Source organism: Ambystoma mexicanum, chromosome 1p, assembly GCF_040938575.1.
Source record: "Ambystoma mexicanum isolate Mex_15411 chromosome 1p, UKY_AmexF1_1, whole genome shotgun sequence".
NCBI lineage: Eukaryota > Metazoa > Chordata > Amphibia > Caudata > Ambystomatidae > Ambystoma > Ambystoma mexicanum.
Window position 1 is genome coordinate 409649566 of NC_090921.1, and position 27640 is coordinate 409677205.

At 45.3% G+C, this 27640-nt stretch overlaps 1 protein-coding gene across 2 annotated transcripts in view; it reads left to right on the forward strand.

The window, feature by feature from the left end:
* SIN3B (SIN3 transcription regulator family member B) overlaps positions 1 to 27640 on the forward strand; it is a 1409802-nt gene that overhangs the window by 185277 nt on the left and 1196885 nt on the right. For both annotated transcript variants that reach the window (XM_069649207.1, XM_069649206.1), the window contains one exon: positions 27191 to 27460. In XM_069649207.1, coding sequence (XP_069505308.1) covers positions 27191 to 27460 — 270 coding nt within the window. The remainder of the gene's footprint in view (positions 1 to 27190; positions 27461 to 27640) is intronic.

The following is a 27640-nucleotide window of genomic DNA, read 5'->3' on the forward strand; positions in this document are numbered from 1 at the left end:
CAGTGTTTGGAGAGCTGAGGTAATCTCCCAGCCATGCAAATGTGTATATATAAGGAAAGCGTTGGAGCTATTCATTAGTCTTCCACTGGCTATAATCCTGAGTAAGCAGAGAGGACCAAAGGGACACTGAGGACCCTGCTGAAGGCTGTTCGCTACCTGTGGACCGACCATGAAAGGCCTGTTGCAAGTGATTCTGTCCCTTCTAACCTGGACTACCTTGAATTTCCTGACAGTGCTGCTCATCCAGCGTAGGGCGTCCTGTTGAGCCTAGACCTTGGTGTTCCATGCTGATCATCCCAAGTCCTTGTGGGACTTCTTGACTTGTGACTTCACTGCTGCTCTTCATTTTTGAATCGATCCTGCTGCCTGTGTGGACTTTTGTCCCCACCCAAGCCAATTGTGACTGGTTGCACAGGCTGCCTCAAGACTTATCGGCTGTTACTTCTGCTTTGCCCTCTTCATCATATGTTGCATGAAAGTTACCCATCTCTTAGCATCTGTCATTCTCCCTTCACCACCTCCTGGGGCTCTTGACTTCACACTTACAGCCTGGATCTGATGGCTAGCCAGACACATTTCCGACACTGAATCTGACCACTCTCTCCCCAACCCCTAGGCTTTCTATGCGTGTTCCACAATGTGAGTGTTGGGTAGATTTTCCCTTTTTATGCCAAATCGTTTTCACCTGTGAGACCCCCAACACTTTTTTGCTGGACTTGTGGGTTTTTTGTCTGTTCCTGGGTCAGTGGGAACTTTTTTCTCTACTCACCCCTTTGACTGGCTATGGTAGTCCTATTTGTGTCTCTCCATAGTTTATTGTTGGAGTCATGCTTTCCTCCAACTTTAATAGGCAGCTGTAATTTACTTTTGCAGCACAAAGCTTTTTCTGTGCAGTGTTGCTGGGGAGCTTTTTGGCCTTCCCCTTTTATGTTATTCTCCTTATAAGAACATATCTTTCCAAGGGGAGAGGTGTACTTATGATCCTTTCTACATTTTATATTGTGAAATCGGCACACACCACCTTATGTGGAGTGCTGAGGAGTTACACTGTATCCCCTTTCTTACTGCTACTATAACATGTCTATTAGTGACAAGCATACCTGAATGGCTGGTGGCAGTGGATGTGTTCTACCGACTTTTGTGTCATTTTTACTTGCAGGATGTGCTCACAGCCGCGGTAATGCACAGAAGGATCACCATTCAACCAAAATGGTGACCGTTGTCTTTTTTTCTCCATTTCTTGGTTGCTTGTGCTTTCTTGGTCCTTCTGCCATGCTAGGTGGGGGAGGTCCTAGTTTGACTTTTGTCTTCGATGGGAATCATTTGATGGTGCCAGTGTGTCTTTGAGGACAGGAAGCAGGGGAGTGTTGGAAATTCTGCGGGGCCTTATCTTCTAGCATACCTTCCTGGAACCAGTTCCGACTGTGAGGCTGGCTGTCCCGAAAGGACATCCACCCCCCAAAGTTTGAATGTAGTGTGAATGCTGATTGGCCAAGTTCCTGGATAAGAGGCTGGATTCCTGGTGCACAGAGTCGACCACCTGAACTAAATCCGAAGAGGAGATGTCTGCAGCTACTTCCAGCGACCGGAGATGCCTGCTGAGTGACTGCTGCTCTGCTGAACCTTCCTTCCATGTGACGGAGGTACTCTGAAGAAGATGCCTTCCTTTGGGCTGGTGGGAATAATTGGCCCTGAGATGATCTGCATTTTGAGCCATCCCACGACGACCTGCGACATTCCTGGTCTACAAAACACCAATACCCTGGGACCTGCGACCATCGTGCAGTGCATAGTCTTCAGAAGATCGAATCCTCCATAGACGTCCTCCCGAAACTTTGGTGTACTCCTTCTGGACCTCCAGAGGCAGGATTCCACTCCTTGATGTCTCCTCGCCAGAGTGCTGGACCGAGACAGTGAGGCGAAACGACTGGGCAGTAACTGTTCTTTATCTGGTGTCCTGAAAAGGGCACCAAAAATTAAAGAGCTGCGAGAAGCCATGAAGAATCCTTTACTAGGAGCCTTTCCACTTGATGGCTGCTGCAAAATCCCTTCCAGTGTCCTTTCTTTCATCAGAAGATATACCATTCAGTGACTGGGTCCTGCAGCTGCTGCGTTGCGAGGGCGTCTGCCTTTTATCTTCACTGCTGACGTACTGTGAGACTCTAGGTAATACTTACCCAGAGTCATTCTGCCGGTCATGTGTCGCTAGGGTGTTAATTTGTGCATTTGGGTGTTCGCCTATACATGTTTGCCCAGGTCTGTGCCATGCTTGGCAGGAAAATCTGATTGTTGTTGGCACAGGGGGCAATTGATCTCAAGGAATTTTTGCTCCTGGATGTAAGCAATTTCATCCATGAATTTCCTAAGAAATGGGGCATTAGTTATTGTGTGATTATTCGCTACTTTAGGATCCAGCAAATCCTTTTTTAGAAGTGGGGTAATCCAGGCTCCCTTCAGTGTAGCAGGGACAGCATGTGCTAGTAATGAGGTATTAGCTAGCTTAGTAGTTAGGGGCGTGCACCAGAGCGAAGTACCGACAAAGTACCGCTTTGCCGCTCTCTGCTGCCTCATGAATCCTTTGCTGTGACATTAACTTTTAAAACAGCTAAGCCCTGCCCCCCTGACGATAATCAATAAGCACTACAATGTGCGTGCACCAGAGCGAAGTACCGACGAAGTACCGCTTTGCTGCTCTCTCTGCTGTCGCAGGAATCCTTTGCGGTTACCAATTGTAAGCAACAGTATTTCTGATGCTTGTTAATCTGCTTAGAATCACATGCTGTGCATATGGTCTGACATCCAGTGGTAACCGCGGAGTATTGTATCTTGTCTTTCGGGAACCGAAAGGGGACGTCGGCATAGATGTGTCTGTAACACTATCCCTATTGTGATGTGTAGTGTACCCAAAATCCCTCACGCGCCGAGGTCCCTTAGATGTTTTTTTTTTCCACCCAGATAACTGGATGCCCCATTGCGGAGCTCTTCATAAGAGACATTGTTTATCCTTGTTTACTGACTTTTTTGGTTCATTTCCCTTAAGTCAATTCGACAGTGCTTCACGATACTACGTCGAACACTGCGGGAACTTTCGACAACGGTGGACCTCGACGCCTCATATCCGGCGGCCAAGTCTTCCACGTGGCCGGGCCCTCTGGCCGGCCTACACAGTAGGGAGTGGGGTCGGGGTGGTCCTATCCTTCTCTATGTCTCTCCTCTTTCCCCTCTGTCTGGTTATCATTTTCATTACCTTTCGCTATGGAAAGAACACCATTTAGGTTTTGACCCTCTTGCAGGGTCAGATATCTGTGGAAAGACGAGCACGAGAAGTGCAATAATTGTCTGCCCCTTGACCACAACAAAGCGCGGTGCGCGGCTTGTAGACTCCTTTGACCCAAAACTCTTAAGGAGTGCCACGTTAAGCGGTGGGCCGCTTAAGGCAGGTCGCGGGCTGGATCCTCTTCCCCCACCACCGCACCCGCCGAAAGTGATGGGGGTACCAGTGATGACCAAGCATCCGTATCGGATTCCGTTGACCCGACGACAGACCCTCCTAGGTCCGCCACACCCGTCTTCGACCTCTCCAGGCCTGACGCAAGTCACGCTACGGGGACAACACCCGGTGACGGGGGCGTTCATAAAACCCACACTAAGCACACAACCCCTTCCCCAATTTCGATGGGTTCGTCGAAACGGGTGAAAGCACCAACAGGGCCGCCGAAAATTTCGACTGTTTCCTCTGATCTTGCAGATCAACAGCCTTCCCTGCATCCGCAGCAACGTCTTGTGACTGGGCCTTCGAAAACTAAGCGTCCTACCTCAAAATCACATTTGGCCATGAAGCGCGCTCCTCCAGTGCCTCCTAAGGCCCTGGTAGGACAATTAGTCACTGTTGGGCCTTCTGATCAATCGGTAGGTGAAAATCCTACTGCTAGGCCTCATACTACTTCTAGGCCGCCTTCTACTGCTACGCCTACGGCGTCCCGATTCGCTGGACATCGCTGAAAGTATCGCAAGGATAACTTCGGCAGTGGGGTTGATGCCTAGAGAACCGCTGAAACGCAAGGAGCGTGCCGAGGACATGTCGGAAGATGTGCCACAGCACCCCGATGCTCGCGAAGACTGAGGATAGTCAGGAGCCTTTGTCTAGCGCTATTGCTAATGAATTTCGGCGCCAAAGGCAGGAAAGTGAAGATTTTCCATCTTTTGCACCTTCTAGTTCATCTAAATGGACCAGGGAAAAGTTTGAAGGGTACATGGACCCCCTGGAAAGCATTGTCGCTCTCAGAACACCCTACACCTAAGAGACCTTGTGTGGATCCTCTTTCTATGTCAACCTTAAGTTTTCCTGGAAATTTAGAATCTTCTCAGGACCATCTCATTTCTACCCACCCTGAGGAAGAAATTCAAATGGACACATACCAAGATATTTATGAGGAAGAAGAGAATACCTTCCTACAAGACTATACTGCAGATGACCAGGCGGATGCCACAGACAATTGGGAGGATTCTCACCAAGTTGACACAGAGCTATGGGCACTCCCTAATCACAATCGGGACACAGATGTCCTCTGTGTGGACTCCCCTCTTTCCACCCCAGCCCACCAAGCGTCACCAAGAGACAATCAGGTGGCCTTTAATACAATGTTCAGGAATGTAGCCGATCACTTTCAGATTGCCACCCAAGAAGCCATACCTGAACAAGATTTCGTGGAGGATATTCTTAAAGAAATCTTCTGCCTCCCCTCCAGTCAAGCCATCCCTCTCCTTACTTTCATTAAGAGGAGACTGGCCCCTTCTCTTGTCACACCAGCCCAGACCAGGGCAGTCAATCCAAGGGTGGTGAAATTATTTTGCCCATCGCCTACAGACCCTCAATAAATTAAGGGCCACGCCACCCCTGAATCCCTAGTGGTCACCACCACCCGAAAACGGGCGGGAGTACCTCTTGCCAGTGGAGAAATACCCCCCCGATAAGGAATCAAAAAGATTATATGCCTTGGGTAAACGTGTTTCCACGGCAGTGGCATTTACCACACGCATAGCGAATAACACTACTTTGCTTACTAGTTATGCTGATGCGCAATGGAACCTTATACAAGGTCGTCTCCAGGAGGTGCCTGAACCCGCAAAATCCAGATTACACGCCATTGTGGTTGAGGGCAGACAAGTCAATCAGAATGTCTTAAAGAACACTCTGGATACTGTGGAGACGGCAGGAATATCCCTGGCGCAGGGCACTCTGCTTAACCAGCACGCTTGGCTCCGAAACTCGGGCTTCAAACCGGAAACCCAGGATGCTATCAAAGAATCTAATCTCTTTGGTAAAGCAGTTGACGATGCTTTGGAGACTGCCAAAAAAGAGCATGAGACTTAAGTCCCTGCAACAGATCACACAGAAACCCTTGCCCCAAAGGGGAAGTGGTTCCCGCCGGTCCTTTTGAGGCCAACCCCGTTCCGCCCAAAACAGCTACAACACGGGAAACAACTGGAACTGAAATCAAGCATCCAGCACCCCCGCCAACTATCCACATAGAGGTCAGCAACGCGGGAAGGGCAGAGGCAGAGGCCCCAACTCCAGGGGTGCTGCAGCCTCCGGTCAGAAAAGACCTACGGATCCAGGTCCCCTCCCATGTCACCACAGTCGGGGGGCGCTTAACATCTTTCCTTCCGGCATGGGAGGGGATTACTTCAGACCAGTGGGTTCTAAAGACGGTTGCCCACCGGTACTGTGTGGAATTCGCCCGGCCTCCACAGTTCAGACCGCCCAAGACAAGGCGCCTGCCACTAGATCATCTGAGAATCCTGAAACAAGAGGTGGAAGCACTTCTCGGAAAGGACGCCATAGAAGCCGTCCCTATTCTTCAGATAAACAAGGGTAATTATTCAGTGTACTTCCTTGTACCCAAAAAGGACCATGCGCCCTGTACTAGACTTGTGCCCAGCAAACAAATGTGTCAAACCTCAAAAGTTTCATATGGTAACTGCAGGAAGTAATTCCACTGTTGAAGCAGGGGATTACATGGCAACATTGGATATGAAAGCTGCATACTTTCATATTTCAATATTGCTGTCGCACAGAAAATACTTAAAGTTCATGATAGAGGACAAGCACTATGAGTTCAAAGTACTCCCCTTCGGCATTGCTTCGGTGCCAAGGGTGTTTACGAAAGTCCTGGCAGAGGCAGCAGCACACCTGCGCAGACTATCCGTCCCTGTCTACCCTTACCTCGATGACTAGCTCATGACAGGGGACTCTTATGAGACATGCCTAAAAAATACTCCAAAGACAATAGACCACCTATTCAGTCTAGGATTCTCCAACGAGAATAAATCCAGCTTAGACCCCAGTCAAGCTAAACAGTTCCTGGGTGCTATGATTCAGACAAAGGAGGGTCTCTTCTTCCCCTCCAACGAGAGGGTTCCGAACATGCTTTCTCGGATCTCTCAATATGTAGCCAGTCGGGAAGTGACGGTACGCAAGGCTATGCGCCTGCTAGATATGATGGCGTCATGCCTTTATTTAGTTCCCCACGCGCGGCTGCGCATGCGTCCCATGCAAGAGTGGCTCAACAGTGTGGTGTCAGGCCAGCGGACAATGGGAAGATCTGGTAGTTGTCTCACCAGCCCTCGTTCTCTCTCTGCAGTGGTGGTCGAAGGAAAACCTCTTGAAGGATAAGACCTTCTCCACCCCCACAGTAGAAGCCACTCTCATGACAGACTCATCTCTCACACAGTGGGGGGGGGGGCTTACCTGCTTCAGCAGACGGCGCATGGAGTGTGGTCCCCACAAGTAGCGTCCAACCATATAAATCTGTTAGAGCTACTAGCAGTATTCAAGGCACTAAACGCCTTTCAGACTCGACTACAAGGGAAGACGGTTCTAGTCCTGACAGACAGCACCACAGCCATGTATTACCTGAACAAACAAGGAGACGCGCATGATCCATGGCTATCCAAGCTGTCCCAAAACATTTGGATTTGGGCTCTCAAACACAAGATGTTCCTGTTGTCCCAACACGTTCCAGGGGAACTCCATCTTCTGCCAGACCTGCTCAGCAGAGATTTCCCACTGCCCTTAGAATACGAATGGCGTCTACACGAAGACATGGTCTTCAACGTCTTCGCAGATTGGGGTTTTCCAGAGAGATCTGTTCGCTACTCAGGAGAACACCCAATGCCAAGACTACGCCTCCAGGTATCCCCAGAACCGCTCCAAGTGGAATAGACTCGGGAAAACGTGGTCCGTGGTCTACGCTCCTGTCCCCCACCCCCCACCCCCCACTCCCCTTCTCGACAAGATAGTGCCCAAGATGTACCAGGAACCAGTTACCATGATACAGGTGGCCCCCATGTGGGCCTGCCAACCCTGGTTCGCTCATCTAATGGAGATGTCCCTCTCCTCCCCCTGTATCTGAAAATCTCTAATGCACACTGGCAGATCAAAAAGGGCTGTCAAAATAGTGATCACTCCAATCTTTTTTCATCACCTCAAATGACGGGCAGTGGTTCATAAGGTAAGGGTCAACAAAAATGTAATCAATCAAGGAGGAGTTATTCCGTCGTATGCCAGTCCACAGCAGAAAGAGAATCGGTCTTCCTTCCAACTAGGGGCTGCAATCCACGACCCTCAAGCCCAACCTTCCAATTCGACCCAAAGATCTCTTCACTATATGGCCACTAGTTAAATCTTCCCAATTCCATAGAGCATACTGGGGATCACAGTCCGCATTAAAATCGCCTAGCACAATACTTTTCCCATTAACATTTCTCTCGGTCCAAGCATCTATTATGTTGCCTAAATTTTCCACAAAAGCATCCAGAGGTGCAATGCCCTTGTGCCAGTAGGTGTTAATCAGAATCTTAAACTTATCACTAGAGCAGAACTCGACCCCTAAGGCCCCAAATGGCAGATTCACAATTTTTTCCCCACTGAGGCCTAAAGAATTTGCGATTGCAATTATAAAAACCCCCTGAAGGTCTTCTACCAGTGCTTTCTTTAGCTGGCTGCACAAATACACTGAGGCCATCTAAAATTGGGACAGTGGCCAACCACGTCCCTTGGAGACAGATACAATTAGCAAGTCTTAGATTATTCATACAAGCCCAGTTCGAGTAAAGATGAGTATTACCTCGAGTGTTCCAAGATTTTACAGTTAGCGAAATCTCCTCCCGAGCTGTTGCAGAGCCAGTCCACCTATCGCGGGACCAGTTTTTGCCAGATGGAGCAAATTATGGTTGCCCAACCCATGTCCTTCCCTCTCCCATTGTCAACACTCTTCGTGTTAATCCCACTTGCTCAGGCATGTGTCGCACTGTTAGATTTATCAAGCCACACGGGGATGGGTTAACCTCTACTTCGCTGACTAAGAGGAAGTAACAAATGTAATATACGCAAAGTGTGTCAGCGGAATCAAAACTCAAGTTATGGAGGAGGCCGGCAAAGGGTCAGGGAAAAGGGCCCCCAAATTCGGAATCGCAGATCAAACCACATAAAAAAGAAAATAATTTTAAAACATGAATATTTTATTTAAATTTCATTATTTGTTTAAAACATACATATTAAATCATGTTTCAAGCTCATATCTAAATAGCAGCAGTTTGTTAGAGGATAAATTGCATAATCAGACCAAGTGCTTATATAAAAACAAGACTGATAATTCAGTCAGTGCTGGCTTAATGTAGCCGAGCTGTCTGAACATCAATCTGGTTGAAGGGGATCAACCGACTGATGGTCAGAGGCTACGGCCGCATTTATCAATACAAGAACAACCACAAATACATAGACAAGGCAATGATGGTTTCTTTTAACGTTGGAACTAAAAGGGGTGCCGTACATCAACTCTAAGCTGTCATGACCTACTATATACACTAGGTCTGACATGAAAACTGGAAGTAGTTTTGATGGTACAGAGCATCTAAGCTGTTGTACGGTTGATGCCCATCTTCTTCAGGACGGCGCACTCCCATCAGGATATTTGCCACTAGGAATTTTAAAATATACAAAGCATATACAGGGCAATAATGCATTCAGCTATAGAGATTTGTGCAAGCTAAATCCATAGTTTTGCCTAAAACATCAGACAAAAAGAAACAAAAAAGAGACAAAAAAAAGTCAAGCAAAACCATAAATATACAACAAAACTAAAACTAAATTAAGACACTAATTCAATGAACGAAAACATTTTTATGTAAAAATGATCTGCGAATAACGAACGTGCTGCACACCTCCCTCTGAAACTGTCCGGCAAAAAAGCCCTCCATACTTGTGGAAGGGAGAAAGAAGGTTTGACAATTAAATTATCGAATTACCATTATCTCACCCTTTAGGCTGATCACCTTTTCCCGAATGTAGATCCTGGGAAGTAAATATGGACCAACGGGGCAAGTTCTCTACCAAGTAGAACTGCAGAAAACAAAAAACATGCACATGTTATAATACAGGAGGGGTAGTGAATGACTAGAGACCACTCCAAAAAACAGGGGTGTATCACCGAACTGCAGTCCTTCCCATTATAACAATTAAATCAGGGAATAGTGCTCACCTGAGTGAAAGTGGACAGAAAACAATAGAATTCAGTCTCGATATTGTGTCACAAATGACAATTAACAATTAGGCGTCTGCAAAGGAGTGTCCTAACGGGGCGAAGAGGTGTTCATTCAGCATGATGTAGTTAACACGCCAATAGCTGTAACACAATAGATCAACAAACAGTGTCTGCCGCTGATGTTTAGGGTTGCATAGCAAGTCATGCTTGTATCATAACGGTCAACCCGATTATAGTTGAGTTGTATTCCCTCGTGTTTCAAAGCATTTCAACAAATGGCTGAAGCAGTGAAAATACTGCAGCAACCACGAGAATGGCGGCATTAAGGAGCATGGTATGGAAAAACAGCGGCGGTTTCCCGATTATTTAAAGAGCTAATACGCAGGTTCTAAAGCAATATCAGAAATAATGTCAAAAACCTCAGCGTGTAGCCGAGGCTAAAGCGGGCCATGCCGGTTCGAGCCGAAAGCGGCTACCAGCAGGCACAGGATTGCGATTGCCGCTGCAGCTGCACTTAAGACTCAGACTGTTAGATTTATCATCATAAGGGTCAAGGTCCCCCTTCTCCCCGTCCACCCGCTGGACTTCAAATCCCATCGAGGATAATTACTCCCTCTGAGTAAGGATAAGCTCCCCCACCAGAGGAGAGGCCAAGTGAATAACACTTGAGACTCTCAATATCAAGGAAGGCCACCAGAGCAAGTGACAGGATTGCTGAAAAAATAGTAAGGATATTGGGGCGATTCAGGCTTATGTTATTACTAGGATCAAGATTACTGCTAAGCTTCATTTGGTATGGTGTATTTTTTGCAGCCCTTATCAGTAGGCCCCAGACCTGGTCGGCCTCTGGATTTAGACAATTTTGGGGCACCTCTGTTAACTAGAGACAGTCCAGACCTACCACTATTATCCAAATAAGTCTTAGATAATGTAGGCGTTGTAGTATATCCTTTACCCCCGCTGAAATTCGGGGATAAGTAAGCACAGCTGGTAAATCCACCATAGCCTCAAAAAACCTTGATTTCCACCGCCCCCCAACCCTCCACCACTTCCCTCATTTGAATTTGTTACGTCTGCCTCAAAAGCTCAAGTGGTCGATGGCGTTTTGGAGGGCAATTTTAACTCCTCCCGATGACCAAGAGTGACAGATCTACCCACCCCATGATTTTGCTGAGTCTGAGCAGAGGTAGATGCCCCCTTACAGGGTCCCCAAACAGACTCAATGCAGTCAAGAATTTCCTGAGGAGGATACACTGCCCCCCATCAGAACCCAATCGTTCCCTCCATCCTTCAGATCATTTACAGCTGGAGATGCCTCTGTATGCCCCAAGGTAAAGGGGGTCCTTGGGACAACAGCCTCACTGACAATCCCATCCCTAGATCCTTCAATAGGTTCATCACACTTGGAATCCGTTTGAACCATGGAGTCCACCAGCTTAGTTCTCGGTGGTGTGGCCAAGTTCAATGGTCCATGTTCAACTGGGGACAGACTTGATCGAAAGAGGGTTCTATGAGCAGTTCTAATAGAGAGGTACCAGCTCTTTCGTGCTCCCAGTTTAGATCTCACCAGTTTCCCTCTAACTAAAAACAGGCGTTTATTAAATGTTCAGGGGGCATTAGGCACTTCATCATCCCCTCCACCCCACACCATCATTTCTCTCCCCCCCCCGACCCTAGGCAACTCTTTAGTAAGATCAATCATAGGAGCGACTAGGTTGCCCAGGGCAGAGGCCGGGGAACTAGTAGGGTTCATACTCGTGCCTAGCCCTGAGTCTGGTATCAGGCTAGTGGGGGGGGGGATCAATCACAATGACATCAGATATTTCTATAATGTCCATCAAATGACCACCCAAAGTAGGGGGTGTAGAGGGCCGGTGGGTTGACCCGCCCACACATCTTCCACCTCCCCAGGACCTGCGCTGCAGCGCCTAAAATTAACTTCAGCCCCAATCTCCTCCAGTTTAATCATGACATTGGGCAAAGCTGCATTTGTAGACTTAAGTTCGGCCCAAATATTGTCATATAGGGTGACGAAAGAGCTCAAAACCATGTTTAGTGCAGACACAGTAGGATGCAACAATCAAATAAGCTAGTCAACCTCCCTCAGAGTATGATGGAGTGCTGATGAGACATTCAAAACTAATTGACCCACCAAAGGTTATGATTTAGGATTAGCAGTTTGTTCATGACTGGAGATATTCCCAGCAAGAATATTAACTAGGGTAGTTGGTGAGTCCAAAGTTGAATCATCCCCACCCTGCTGTGTTGCACATTCTGCAGATTTAAATTGGTCAACCTCAATTCAACTTCTGCTTGTTCAGCGACTTCAATAATTCTGATATCAGTGAGGTCCCTCAGTCCAGAAAATGTAGGTTGCATAATCATAACCGTATGGTCTAGCATTGCTTTACACTTCGTAACGGGAAGGATTTTAAGTTCAGTACTAGTGGTAACTGACTTGATAAAGAAATGACCCATAATGCGTTGTCCAGAAATTGGTCTCGGAGACTGGGTAGAATTGGGAGTTTTATACCGCAAACCCTGCACTCCTTTTTCAGAATAATGGCATTGAACTTGACAATCAACATGAGTGGATACATTCGGTAAAGTCAAAAGGTGGTTAGGGTCATCCGATATTGATGGAGCAGGTTAGAGATCTAATCCAAATGTACCAGCAAATTGATTCGGCCGCTCACCCTCACCCTTCTGACTTGTCATCATGGAATTAATGGCCGGATGGTTATTGCACAAAGTAGGCAGCAGTGCAACAGGGCCTTCTTCACTGTGAGTTCGAATCACAGGACTCCCCAACAATGCCTCTGCATTTTTCATATGCACTCTATCCAAAGCTTGGATAGTGATCGAGTCTGCTGGAGAATTTTGAGTGTTGGCTAGGTCCAGGCCTGCCCCGCTATTTAAATAAATTTGCGCTATTTGCCGAAAATATAGCGCTGCATCATTGCGTTAAGGGGCAGCCTTTTGCCTCATTGTTCCTGCTGCCTTGCACAAAAATGAGGTGATTTTTGTGCTTCTCCTGCCTGCAATTGTTTGAAGCATGTTATTTCAACATGGCCGCCCGGGCCTTCTCCCCTTTGGAGGCTTTGTTGCAGAGCCATCAGCCTCCTTCCTGCTCAGTGATTGGCGGGTGAGCTGGCTTTTTCTCCACCAACGAGGGAGCGGCAGGTGTTAGTCGTCCCACTGTCTCAAAGGCCAACCTCTAAGGCCCCTGTCAGCTTCCTGTCCGCTGACAGGCCGCTAAAGGAGACTCTTGGTTCTGTCACAGCCCAACCCTCCCTGAGGCCGCCACTACTTGACAATCGGACTATCAGGACTCTTACCACATTCTGCATGGGTTAGTTCCCTTCTTCTTATGTACTCATGTTAAGCTGTTTCCGTACTGACCTCTACCATTCTTATTCCCATCTTTATTTCCCTAACCACTGTTTCCTCTTATAACTGGAAAGTTCAAACTTGGGTGTGTTTTGCATTTAACTGGAAAGTTCAAACTTGGGTGTGTTTTGCATTTGACTGGAAAGTCAAACTTGTGTGTGTTTTTGCTTTTAACTTTGGCCATTGATTGTAACCTGCTAGCCCAGAGACTGCTTTATACCGCTGTACTTGTTTTGCCTCCCTCTGCCTCCTCTCCCCCCACTTATGGCACTTTCGGTTTCCCCCATGTATTCTAACTGCTTCTCTATCAACTATCCCTCCCTTCTTACTAAGTCTGTAAAGAAGAAGTTTAAAAAGGATATCCTGGCCTCAAACCCTGGTCTTCCTATTGCTGATACTTATACCAGTGCTTCTTCCAGACAAAACCTCACTGACATCCTCTTTGTTGTTCCTTCGCGGGATCTATGGACCCCCCCATATGATCACTGTGCTCTGTCCTGTCTCCTCCTCTCCCATTAATGGTGGCACTCGCTGGGAAGTCCTCATGGCTTCTTTCGACTCCTCCAGAGTCATCCTTAATGTCTTCCTAAACGGCACTGTCTCATGGTCCAAGGTCCTCAGGCCAATCTCCTCTTCGATAGGTGGTTCCCTTGCCTCATCAACTTCCTTTCTTCTCCGGCTGCCCCCTCCTCTCATTCCTTGGCTACCTTGCCCACCCATCCCTCCTCCTCTGTCCCTCTTCAGGCTTCCTCCACATTGCCGCAGGGCATACCTCTGATTTGTACCCCTCCCTGGAAGGTCTTTAAGGCCGGCAACCATCTTCATCTTGCCACTCTAAATTCTCGCTCTGCTGTCAAACACTCTTCTGACATCTGCCACCTCCTTGAAGAATTGGACCTTGATGTCCTCGGTCTTACGGAGACATGGTTCAGCTCTGTCACAAGCTTTTTGATACTCTCCTCCCTGATGGCTACAAGATCCTCTCCGCACCCAGATCCACCCAGCCCGGAGGTGGTGTAGCCCTGATCTTTCCTGAGTGGACTCCTGCCACTATCATTCCCACTCGGATGTACTCCTCTTTCGAATGCCTTGTCTGCAGGCTCTCAATCTCTCCTAGCCGCTCTCTTACTGTTGCTTCACTCTACCGGCCCCTGGGCAAATCACCTCTTTTCTTTGAGTGGTCCGACCTCTCCTCCTCCCTCCTGACCGCTACCACTCGACGACTCCTCCTTGGTGACCTCAACATCCACCTTGATTCCCCCTTCCCTCTATCTCGGTTCTTTCGCGACCTTTGTGATTCCCTCTCTATCCTCCCCTCTGGCCCGACACTGCAGGACACGCACTCGATGTCCTGATATCCTCTGGCCTCCCCTTCTCTATCCATCTGACCACTCCTCTCTCCGTCCCCTCTAGCCAAGCTCACCCCAACACTGCCACCTACTTTCTTGGACATCCGACCTATGAAGCGTGTGTCAGTTGAGGCTTTCACTGCCACCTTCTCCCTCCCCTCTCCTCCTCTGGCTGAATCACACCCTGACACAACCCTTTCCCTTCTCTACTCTTCCATTTCTGATACTCTTGATGCGCTTGTCATGAGGATCCGCTTGAAGTCCAAAGCCAAGTGTAATTCCTGGTATGACTCTGACCTAGCTACACTTAAACGTAAGTGTAGGGCAGCTGAGAGGAAATGGAGGCCTTCTTGCTCATCCTGCGACAAACTGGCCTGTCGCCTGCTCCAAAGGCAATACTGAATCTGTCCTCACCAAGAAGAGAGTCCACATTCAAGCCTGTGTCTCTGCGGCATCTTACAACTCAGCTGAACTCTTCAAAATCCGCAAGGAGCTTTCCAACCCTGCTGCTGTGTCTTCCCTTCCCCTTACCTCCCAAGCTCTCTGTAATGACCTTGCCTCTCACTTTATCTCAAAAACCAAGGAAATCTTGTCCTCCACTATCTTCCCTCTCCCCCTCCTATTCCCCTCAGTCTGCGCTTGCTAACCCTCCTTTAACCCCCTCCCTCCTCCTCTTCCTTTCCTTTTTTTTCACCTGATGAGGTCGCTAGACCAGTCCGATCTATGAAAGCCTTGTCAAAACAGCTTCATCCTTGCTCCTCTAAAACCATCAAGGACCACATTGACACCCTCGCTCCGGACCTTGCTGATTTCTGCAACCATTCCTTTGCCTCAGGATCCTTCCCCTCCCCTCCCCTCTGAAACACTCCCCTGTGCATCCTCTCAAGAAACCCACAGCTGATCCTTCCTGTCCGGCTAACTATCGCCCAATCTCCATTACTCCCTTTCTGGGCAACCCCCTTGAGAAGCTGGCCATCTCTCAGCTTAACCTTCATTCCGATTCTGTTGGCTGTCTCCACGACCACCAGTCTGGTTTCAGAGCAGCCAGAAGCACGGAAACTGCTCTCCTGCACATCCGCGAAGATCTGCTCTCCAACCTTGACTCTTAACATTCCCTCTGTTCTCATCCTACTTGATCTCTCTTCTGCCTTTGACATGGTCAACCATACCATCCTGCTAAACCGTCTCCGTGAGAACCTGGGTATCCCTGTTCAGGCTCTGGCCTGGCTGACCTCTTTCCTCTCTGATCGACCCTCCCAGGTCCAACTGGGGTCCTTCTATCCTCCATCTTCCTCTCTACCTGTGGTGTTCCCCAGGGGTCTAACCTCTCGCCCTGGCTTCTCAACCAATACCAGACAACTCTCGCCCACTGCATTGCCATTCTATGCTCAAATTTCCAGTGCTACGCTGACGACACTCGACTCATTTTCAGGCTGCCCTCGGCCACCTCCTCTCCCTCTCTCATTTGATTGCCTAACTGCCATTCAAGATTGGTGTGCCGCAAATGATCTTTGTCTTAATCCTTTCCCCTCTCTCTCTGGCCAGCCTCGCTTGGCCCTCCTATCCCCACCTGTGAGGCTAAGAACCTCTTGGTCATCTTTGACTCCACACTTTCCTTCTCCGCCCACATCTCTGAGGTCTCCAAAAAGTCAAACTTCCTTCTGCACCTCCTGAGAGGTACTCTTCTTTTCCTCTCCTTCCCCCAGAAGCTCACGGTCTCCCAAGCTCTGGTTCTCTCTAGGTTGGACTATTTTAACAGCCTCTGGCTAAATCTACCTGCCTCTACTCTCCGCCCTCTGCAACTAATCCAGAACAGGACTGCAAGGCTTGTCCTTGACCTCAAGCCCTAGGATCGTATCTCTCCAGCTCTGAAATCTCTCCATTGGCTCCCAGTGGATGGAAGGATTACGTTTAAAATCCTATGCATTGTCCACAAGGCTTTCTGGGGTCTGGGTCCAAAATACCTTCAGCTATCCCTCCGTAAATAACTCCCCTCTCGAGCTCTTCGCTCCTCTACCTCCAACTCCCTCTGGGACAGTCGTTTTTCAAAGAAACGAGCTGGGGGTAGATCTGTCCTTGGCGGGGGCCTCCCTCTGGAACAGCCTCCCTGCCACTCTAAAACTTGAGGAGAACCATCTCCGGTTCCGGAAATACGTCAAGACCTTTCTCTTTGCATCTGCCTTTGCCCCCCCCACCCCCTTGCTGATCTGCTCTATCTTGCACCTGGCCACCCTCTGTCCCCTGGGCCCAGGTACCTTCTCACCTTGCACTGGGGACTGTATCTGTTACCAATACAGTCCCCACTCCCCCTTTTTCTTCTTACATGCACTATGACCTGCCATGTGTTGGCTGCACTACCCCGGTTTATTTTATGTGTTTTTATTATTTATCTGTCTCTCCTCCGCGCTTTTCACTCTCCCCCTTCCATGCACTTTTTCCCTTTCCCATTCCCATGCACTTGCACGTTCTCAATGTCACAGGGCCTAGTAAGATTGTTGTTTTTGTTTCTCCCCCGTTTCCCCTCCCTTGCCTTGTTGCGCTCTGAAACACTTGTGTACGAGCGCGATACAAATAAAATATATCATATATGAGGCCAGACCGCATTCTAAGTTAGAAGAAGAAAAGGTTCACTAGTGGAGCAGGTCCTAGGTCAAAGAAGAAAGCCACATGGCGAACCCCCAGAGTCCCCAGGAAAAACTGCTCCACTGACACTCCCAACAGGCTACCGAAGCCGCAGTCAATAGTCGTTAGCAGCCAAGAAAAGGCGTAGGGAATAGAGCAATGGAGCGAAGCGGAGTAAGCAGAGGATGAAAAGAGAAGACTGCCCCAATAGACGGGCAACAGTTTACCGGCTACAGGCCAACAGCCGCCAACTGCCAGTAACTGCCTCGACTCTGCTTTTGCTCCGCTTTGCTTCGTGGCGACGCAGGTTTAATGGGCTCCACCTCCAGAACAATAGGCAGCAAAAAAAGCTCCTTCCTTCACAACGTGCTGCCAGTAACTGCCTCGACTCCAACGACTCTGCTTTCGCTAAACTGATTGTATATTATTTTGTTTGTTTAGGTCCTGTTTTCTGCAGATTTACTGTTAAAACATCTAAACCCCGCCCCCTGTGATGAAAATCAATAAGAACTAGACCGCAAGCGCACCAGCATGCGCGCACCAGAGAGAAGTACCAACGAAGTACTGCTTCGCCGTGGCATTGCGGGGCGCGGGTAGCAGCCTTTTCTCACCATGGGTAACTTCTGCCATACATTTAACGAACCGTCTCGCATGCAATGCGACGTGGGCAATATACTCTGAAATCTGACATGCCGTCTCCACCTCAAAACTAACAGAGAAATAGCAAACGTAAGCTCTCTGACAGCACGCCTCGAAGCTGGGCCATAAACTCCTCACACCCGGCTTCCTCTTTGCATGTGCCACATACTTCAGCAGCTGACGCTCCTAAATCGGCCAAGAACGTTGACATCCGGATTTTCTCGCGAAAATGTCACAAAAGAGATCCCTTTCATAATCTCAGCCTGACTTGACTGCAAAAACTACTAACGGACTGAAATCTGTAACCTCTTTTCTGCATACTCCCAATGATTTAGCAGATTCTGTAGTGATCGATCTAGAAATAAATGGCTCCTGTTTTTTGCCACATGACGAGTCCCAAAATCTTTCTGCCTCACCGGACTTGTTTCCTAATATAAGTCGAGAGGAATCGATCTTAGCCATTTCATATTCTGCTCCTACCCCACGTAAACCTAATATCTCTATACCATCTGATATAATTGATTCGGCACCAGCTGCACCGAACAAGCTGATCAAAATCACGCTTAATGCCATGAATACAGCTTTGTCAATTATCAAAATGTTTAGACTCCCTTGACGCCAAAATAACTATTCAAGGCGAACAAATATCTGAGATCAGAGAATGGCAAAAAGCCTTTGACCTGTCCCGTCGCCTTAACACAAGGGCCATTCCAGCAGTTTGCAATACTGCCACTCTCTTCGAACAAAACAAGTGCATGTCTCATGGAAACTGTCAAACATCCTACCCCATAGTTGGAATCCTTCGTGAGTCAGACAAATGTCCGATGTTGATTCCGCTCATACAAAAAATAATTGTTGTTCCTGAAGCTGCAAGGGGGTCTCGTCCGAGTGGTTGCAACACCAAACAACTAAACAACTAACGCATGCATTTCTACAGACACACTCGGCAACAAAACATTTCTTTAAATATCAACAGTAAGAAAACAAATACTACAGTTGCCTCCGAGGCAGTCATCAAAAAGTATTCGCAAATAACTCAAGATGAAAAAACTGAAGCAACAAGAAAACATTGCAAACTGTTCACCCTACGCCTCACTTGATGCACCTATTGTGGCAGCTGGTAATCTACAGGAATCTGAGAATAAGAAACTACCCAATCTACATGTTCAGCTCAAAACCTCTGAGACTCAACTAACCGCTCCTACCATAGATGCCCAAAATCTTGATCAACATTGACGTGAAATTAGAAAAGCAGTTGTTGCTTACATGGCATCTCAGAAGCTTCAACCTCTTCTTCTCGTACCAAATTTTCATAAGGAGCAACCACAATCTGTTGCTTCAAACATTACAAAAGAGGCAAAATCTGATGGCTTACAGTTGGTCCAACAAATCAAAGCATCTGAGGTGCCCATTCCATCAAATGGCAATATGACACCCATTGGCCCTACGGTTCCTCACCCCAATCAACCGGCCACAGCCTTTAGCTGTGTTAATCCCAAGAGAGCAGAGGAAATCCGAACCATTATTGACCATTACTTGGCCACTCAAAATCTAACAACCATTCTATCTCATACGATCGTTGGAGAAAAAATGGGTGAGCGACTTCCCACCACTCAATTTGTACATTCTTCACACCATCTGTCACAAGGCCAGTTGGTCATTAATGGGCGAACGACAAATTCAAAGGTGTCAACATTACAAACCAATACAACTATCTTACATGAACCAGTTCAGGGGGAAAAATGAGACATGCATTATACTCCCTGAACATCTGGTGCAGAATGCCTCCATTTCCTAGATATGATATGAATCGAAGGTGCATGATGGCACTCTCTGAAATACCCTCGCTCGAGGTTGTTAGTTCGGTTGATATCGACCAAATAGAGTTCATCTACGAACATGACTTTGGTATAGCCAGACTATGGATCAATCGAGAAGGGTACTAAATGCCATGTGGCTGGCCATAAACAAACTCTTTAAGTTGGGCTTTGAACTCTTTTTAGAAAAAAGTGCCGTACTTGACAACTTACAAATACCTCACGCCTGGCTATTAACCACAATATCACACTGACAAATCAGAACACAGTAACAATTAACCCATCTGTTCATGCTGCATTAACAGAATGTAACTAGAACCAATCTCCGCTCCCAAAACCATCGCTCTTTCAAGCTGGAACACACATTGTTTTAGTCATTTGATAAATAATTACGAAAACCGACTTGAACATTTTGACGTAGCTATCTTTCAAGAAACCTGGCTGACTACATCCCCCTCATGGGATAACAGACATTCAATTGCTTCTATCCAAACAGGGCACCAAGGCAGACCCACGTCCGGGCTAATGATTGGAACAAAGATTAGTTCAGACATTCAAATAGACTCTTGGTCAACCCCGAATGCATTCATGCAATTAGTAAAAATTAAAATTCAAGCTACCATCTATGCAGTTCTCAATATATACTGGAATATATACATATTCATTTTTTAGAGTCATTAATGGGCTAATGGATATGATCTATGTAGCACCTAACATCTCTCACATTATATTAACAGGCGATCAAAATCTTCACTGCTTGGATGCCAAGACAGTCCAATGTAAGTTAAGAATAGTACAATGGAACCACTTTACTAAAGCAAGAAATCTAATTATGCTGACAGGCGTATTACCCTTTGACATCCCTCCTCAAAAAACCTGGAAAAGAGATTCTGCTAGTGCCGTTATTGACTGTACATATGTTCATACATCTTTATTTGCTCTTTCCTTAGTTCCAAATAATCTCTTCTTACCAAAGCGACCACGAAATGCTAACATTCAAATGGTTTACTACAGGATCAGTAAAATATCATCCGTGATACTCTTCATGGAACATTTACTTTCAACAACCGTCACAATAAATTTTGTTGGTCATAGAAACTACTGGATGACTTCAATCAATCCTTGAGCACACCTTTTCGGAAGTCCTCTTTTCAATCGAAGAGCCAAATCATGGAATATTATGATCTGTTACAGCTGTATCGACCTTGTGACACAAAGTGTGCAAACCTAGAAAAAATCCAAATCTTAGTATGTTGGAAACCAATCACACGGAAATCCAGCTCGTTCACATGGCTACTGTAAGACTATATACTGACTAAACTCTTAGTAGTTGAGCAGTACAAGTATTTAGGTGTAACTGTTCATAATCAACTACATGACAAGTTATATCAATTGAGCCTAGAGTCCAAATTAACAACTGTTTTACCACAGGCAAAAATCTTATACAAATATGGCACATTTACTTGTAGTCACACAATGACTTATCAACAAAAAGTCGTGGCCCTTATAACATATGGCTCAGAAACAAAGGCACCAAGAGAGCAGTCCTCCTGGGACAAATTAGAAGCTAGCTTTTGGTGGAAAGTTTTGAATCTACCAAAATGTAGCCCCATTGTCCTAATACAATTTGAATTGGGAGCCTTCTCGTATATTCACTACTTATGGAAAATGTGCTGCCTGCTCAGGAAATCTTATGGGAAAAAATGCAAATAACATCTTATGTATATTGGCTGCATATATAATGACTTCTCCACATGTATTTCCGAGATAATGGCAGGCATTCATCCTTGATGCTTTGGTTGATGCAGATCTCTCAATTGAGCTTCTAATACAAAATCCTGAGAGAGCAAAAACTAAATTATACCAGCATGACTGGATATGTACTCAAGCTAAATGTAACGCCTACGCAGATTTTAATTTACTATTTGGACATAAAAATGTGTGCACTATGGCTGATTATTTGAGTAAATGCCCTTCACATCATTTCAAACTTTCTACAATTCAGATTGAATCTTTGACCGACTAATGACATATTAGCCAGGCGTGGAATTATCCCCAAAGAACAAAACTCATGTCGATTTTGTAATGACATTGCTCAAAGTGAAACCCTACATCATTTGCTGGTTGAATGTCCCACTCTAGTCTCGAACCATGAGCTATATTTTAAAGATCTGCTTAAAACGTACTTAACCTTTTGTCAACGAGCGAATTATGGTGTTACATTTTTTCATCAACCAGAATAGCAGTCAAAATAGCAGTTTTACAATTTTTGGAATCTTTGTTTAACTGACTCACATCGAAATTCGTTGGAGATTAACCTATATAAAAATAAAAAAATCATAGATTCCCTATACGTTGCACAATTAAGTATTGTCTCTGGCAAATGTATTCCTATACTTGTGTAAACTGAACCAATTTATCCTTCACATGAATTCTTTTTAAATTGCATAATCTTCTTGACTTTTAAATATGTGTAAATTGTGTTATTTTGTAACTTTGTATTACTCGTATTATGCCTATATCTGTAATTGTTATAATTGTATTCTTTTGAAAGGTTGAAAGTTATTCAGCCAAAGCAAATAAAAAGAAATGTATTTAAAAATTCAAATTAGAGGAAGTAGGACATCTAGGCATCCTTTACAATATATCCCGGGCATATATTACCCCTGCTGGATGTAGGATTCATGCCTTTGATGATTCGGATTCTGACACTAACTTTAAAATGAATCCAGGGGAATCTCCTAGTGATGTAGCAGCAACAGGGCCTACAGTGGAAGCCATGCATCCATACCGTGATTCTCTTCTTGATGTTAAACTGATGTGACAAAAGTTTGTCCATTGCATTTTCAATCTCTTGACACCAAGAGTTACTCTTCTCAATGGTGATTTTATTATTCTTGTTGCCCTCCAGCTCTTTCAAGATAGAAATATTTTCTTTAGAGCAGGAATTGGCTTTCTCCACTTTTGTGTTACAAGTAAGCTGTTGGGCCTGAAGAATCCTCCAGATTCTCCAGCTGTTTGGGTATCTTCACTTTTGTCCCAGAGACTCTGAAACAAATGTGGCATATTTGGGGCTATAGACTTTTACTAGTAAAATAAAGCAAGAGAAATCCTTTCCCTATTTTTAAGAGGGGTTTCCCTGCCTCAACTAAAGGTCCGTCAGGATGTCTTTTAGTGTCCACCGGCTTGTGTCAAGAAAACCCTACCTCTGGTTCTTACACTATAAATTTATAAATAAAGCAGTACTGTGCTGATCCTAGGAGAATGCCTGCTGTCTCCTTGGTGGGCCAGGAGAATACCTCCCTTCTCCTGGCGTTCAGTCTCAAAAACTCTGGCGGAATGACATGCCTTCCATGCCCTGGCGTTTGGTCTCGGTCTCACATTAGCATGGGGGTATAACTCCTGTCACCATGCTTGTTGGATCTTCCTCCCAGTCCACGTTACTGGGAGAATGGCTCCCTTCTCCTGGTAGTTGGGACACAATCTCTCTCTTACAATCAGGGGAACAGTTTTTATACACCCATGTATTCAATAAAAAAAATCAAAATGATCAAACTGACCTCTCTTCGGTCTGTTGCAACAACCAAAATGTGTTTGACCACATAGTATTATATTTATTTTTTTTAAAGCTCTCCAATTGGTGTAAAATGTGGGTAGTGCATGACCACTCGGGCCAGTGCAAGGTTTTCATGACCAACTCTGGTTACATACATAATTTTTTAAGATATGACTCTCAATCCAAACTTTCCATCTTATCAGATTCTTTGGAAAATCACTGCATACTCATTTCGATGAGAACATCTTTGTTGATGTTGAATTGGTCCATGTAGAATTGTTATCTGGGCAGATTAATACAGATCAACGGTTGAATATTTTGAAATGAAAATAGTGTTCACTTTTTTTTGCTTCTTCATTAAGATAGCTTGTCTATAAGAATACCACTTGCACTCCCGAACTAATGCCTCACCTGCTCCAAAGATTGCCTTCACAGTACAATCCATTGTCCCTCCACCGGCTGGTTTCTTGGACTTTCACTTCCTCTAACCTCAGCCGAACAACCCAAAACTTCCTGCTTAATCGGGTCTCCTTTAACCCACTTTCCTGTCTACTGATTGGCCTGCTTTCTGTGGCCAATTTGGCACAGTCTTCCCCACCCGGCATGTGTTCCATACAACAAAGCTTTCAAATACGGCATTAAGCCCTGTCCCTTCTTCAATGCAGTGCCACTGCATAACAACAATGGCTGCTTCCGTCCGAGTAAGGGTGGAGTCTGGCCCATCTCTCAGATGTTTTTGCGAGGTACGCTGATTTCCTTTTTGTTAGTCTTCCGGCTTTATTGAAATGCTGAAAGAGAGAAAGACTTGGCCAGCACATGTACTCAGGTATGGGGTGAAGCAAACTCGTACTACTCAAAAATAATTTGGCACTTTGTGGTGGGGGGGGCAGCTGCCACTGCCCCTCTCTGGGCTAGGGCTGGCACTGGATTACTGTACCTTGTCGCCAATGTTCCCGCTAATTATTTTTCTGTGTGTGGAACTGTTTGGCTGTCGTGCGCACATTATTTTTCATGGGGCGCAACTGACTAATTAGGTAAGCCACTTTGTGAGCATGAGTATTTAGTGAGCTACTGTTTCTGAATAGAGTTTGTAAAAGGAATTTCTGCTTTCCATTCACTGCAATTCTTTATAAATCTATGTAAAAGTTGCATTTTACAACACTTTTTCCAAACACATAGGCAAAACAAATATTTTACATGTTATTATGAAGACCACTAGTCCAAGAATTGCCACAGTACCTAGCAAAAGTACTCCTGTGCAGAGAAAAATGTGTTTTATGCCACTGGAAAAACACACTCCTGTGTAGTACAAAAAACAAATATCACTTGTCATAACTGATGTGGCTATCAAAAAACTTAGACCGAATACAATATTTACAGATTGAATAATGGCAACTAAAAGCAATGTGGCAGAAAGCATGCCAATATTAGTTGATGTGCCACTTTAATGAAGTAATTCAAGGGCCAGGAGAGCAGTCATAGTTTGTGTAAGGATATGTAATGTGTAATAATAATTGCATCAGAATAACTGCACCTGAGTATTTTATGGTTAAAGTTCCTGGGCCTCTGCTTACAATCCACATTACGTTGTCCTGTGATAGCACTTACTCAAATACATCCTTATAGTTAAGAGGAATATACACCATCCATGTTTACTCCATAAAAAACAGGCAAATGTGCCCAAAACAAATGGGGAAACAATGAAAAACATGGGAGCCTAACCCCGCCCTCCCGCACCTACCCACAAAGCTTCACTGATATTTTTTCAAGTTAGTTGCCAGAAGAAAAGTGGCATAGGAAAGTACTCTAATAAGAATGCTGCCCGATGTCAAGAGGCATTGCAAGAGGAAATAATATTTTTTAATAAGCATAAAATATCCTTATTACTTTTTTACTCCCTGAAAAATCATTTGAATCCAAGTAGGGAGCATAATTGGAGCTCTTCTTGCAACCGTGACATAGGAAGTTAAATGACAGTGCTCATAATAGAACCTATAGTTATGCCCTCCCTACCTTACCACAGCCTAGACGCAATTCAAGACAAGCCTTACTGAGGTTTCTTATGGAGCCTCATTGAAGAAAATCACATATATATGCCTTTTAAGTTAATGGCAGCAATGCTTAGCGGTACAATAGATTGAGTGCCTTCTTCTGTAACCAGGGACTCCTCTTCTGTAATTCATTGTTATCACTTAAATGAGTTGTAGCAGGATGCTTGAGTAAATAAATTAAGGCAAAATGATTATATAGAAAGGCCCTCGGCAGCGGAGCATAGATACAAACAGGTGTTGTTTCCTACCCTTTAGAAAACGAGCACATTTCCTTCCCTCTACTGCCGAAACGTTTGGCTTGGTTTTTGAACTTTGGCGATTTTTTCCTGACCAAGGAGTGTTCTCCTTTGCCCTTCCACCTGTAACCCGGTTCCTGGATTATCCTGATACTAGTTAACAGAGCATTGTAAAAAGTGATAGGATTGTAGCAGTAAACACTCATTGGGATATTTGCATACCAACAATACTTTGCAAGCAAAATATATGTAATGCCTCGTGATATGTGCATTTTAAGACAATATCCTGAATCTGCATGTACACAATTATTTTGCAGTGCATTTCTTACAAGATACCCCACCCCTACAACCCTGTACTATTATACAGGGGCTCAGTGAAGCAATTTTTGTATAGCAGCGAGTTACCATATACTTTAAGGACTATGCCCAATCAAACTCTGAAAACTTGGAAAGGATGCAGATTGTGTGAAAAGGAAAGCATTCTACTATCTGAATATCCATTGCCCTAATATTATAGAGGAGTAATGCCAGGCACAGTCAATATCCATTATCCCTTGCAGGGCAAGTACATTATATTGCAATGTTGGTCTCCACTTTGTAATGTTAGCACTGGTAAAGTAGGAGATGCTGAGCATGACATTTGTCTACTCTAAATCCTTAAACTGCAAATATATATTTTTCATAATGTGTTAACTTGTAAGGGGACCGCTGCAAAGCACTTGCGTGACAAATGTACAAAGAGGAAGCATCAGACGAGGCTAAACCAAGCAGCCTGCTTATTGACAATCAGTATCCAATATTTAGCTGATAGCTGGGTTACATAGTGTGGGTGACGTTTTTGGTAAGGCATCATAAACAGAAATTCTGGCGCTTGAACGTTATTCATATTACAACATATATAAAACAAGTGGATGTAGGTAAGTCTGGTAACCTTTCGTATAGCCAATCGAGTAAGTCTCTGTTGATATCTAAATGTGTTCTGGGGGCAGAGGTTTGAGTCATAAGATAAAGGCCTGGTAGAGTCAAGTATCTGAGTCTTGGTTGGGGAGGGAACATTATTTGGTTAATGTGTCCAGGCATGTCTTGGTTAGATTCTTCTATTCATGGAGCCACCTTTTCATATTGGATTTTAACCTCTTGTGGCTGGATTCTGTTGTTGGGGTTTTTAGGTCATGCTTATTAGCTACCCAGAATATCAAGATTAGTTTATTTTACGGGATAACACAGGTCAGGTAATTGTTGTGGCTTTTACCTTATTAAATCTTTTTGAATAAGTGACAGTTGTCTGTGTGTGCTGCAAAAGAACATTTGAGCGGCACCCAGATGCAAGCACACATGTGCATGGCTTAGTGGGAACATTGCTTGTCACAGATATCCAATTTAGTACGGCCAATTTTGTCCCTGCAATTGAAAGTTACTTGTGTTTTACAACTTACTTATACAGATTTCTTATCTTCAATGCACAAACTGTTTATATACTATATCAATGTTCATTGCTTGGACAATCTTTTATTTGGAGAGGGACTGAGATGCTGACTGAAAGAGGGGAGGGGAGACTTTCACTTTATCCCAGTCCGCTCCTAAGAGTGATGCCAGACTGCTATGCCATGTTTAACACTTGGTGAAACACACACACACACACACACCACACACCACACACCACACACCACACACCACACACCACACACCACACACCCCACACACCCTCCCTCATCATCAAAGGTATTCGGAAGGTCCTCTAAACATCATTTTAGTTATAAGAGGTACATTTATTTAGTTTTTGTAAAATGGGGTAATTGACTTAGTGTACAATTCTACAGAACCGAGAGGGCAAAGGCGGGAGAGTCTTGTGGGACGCTGCAAGAACAGTAAATATGGATTTGGGCCTTGGCAGTGTTTTGCATTGGTAGCATTGCAGTTGTTTAAAGAAGTTGGAACATGTCCGTAAACAGCTGTTGGTTGACTTCTGCTCCTTTTGCAAACAGGCACCTTCTGATCCACTTCCGAGCTCTTCGCCTCTTGGTGGAACAGTGAGACCAAGCTTCCCAGAGAACTCTCATAACCACCACCTCAGTGAGGGTTCAACAGAGGCACGGCCACAGCAGTCCATCAAAGAGGAGAAAACACCAAGCCTACCGGAGGCGGATTCAGTTGAATTTAACAATGCAATAAGTTACGTCAATAAAATTAAAACCAGATTCCTTGACCGGCCAGAAATCTACCGCTCGTTTCTCGAAATCCTCCATACATATCAGGTAATCCTTGGCAGTTGTTTAAATCTGACTTCTCAGGTTGGAATTTAATTGAATTTTAAAAATGTTTACATTTTTAAAATACAAAATGTTTACCAATAAGTTGGAAACGTTTGTTTGACAAGTTCTTCTTATTTTGTCTGTTGGTTGTCTAGAAAAAGTTCTGCAAGCCAGATATATTGT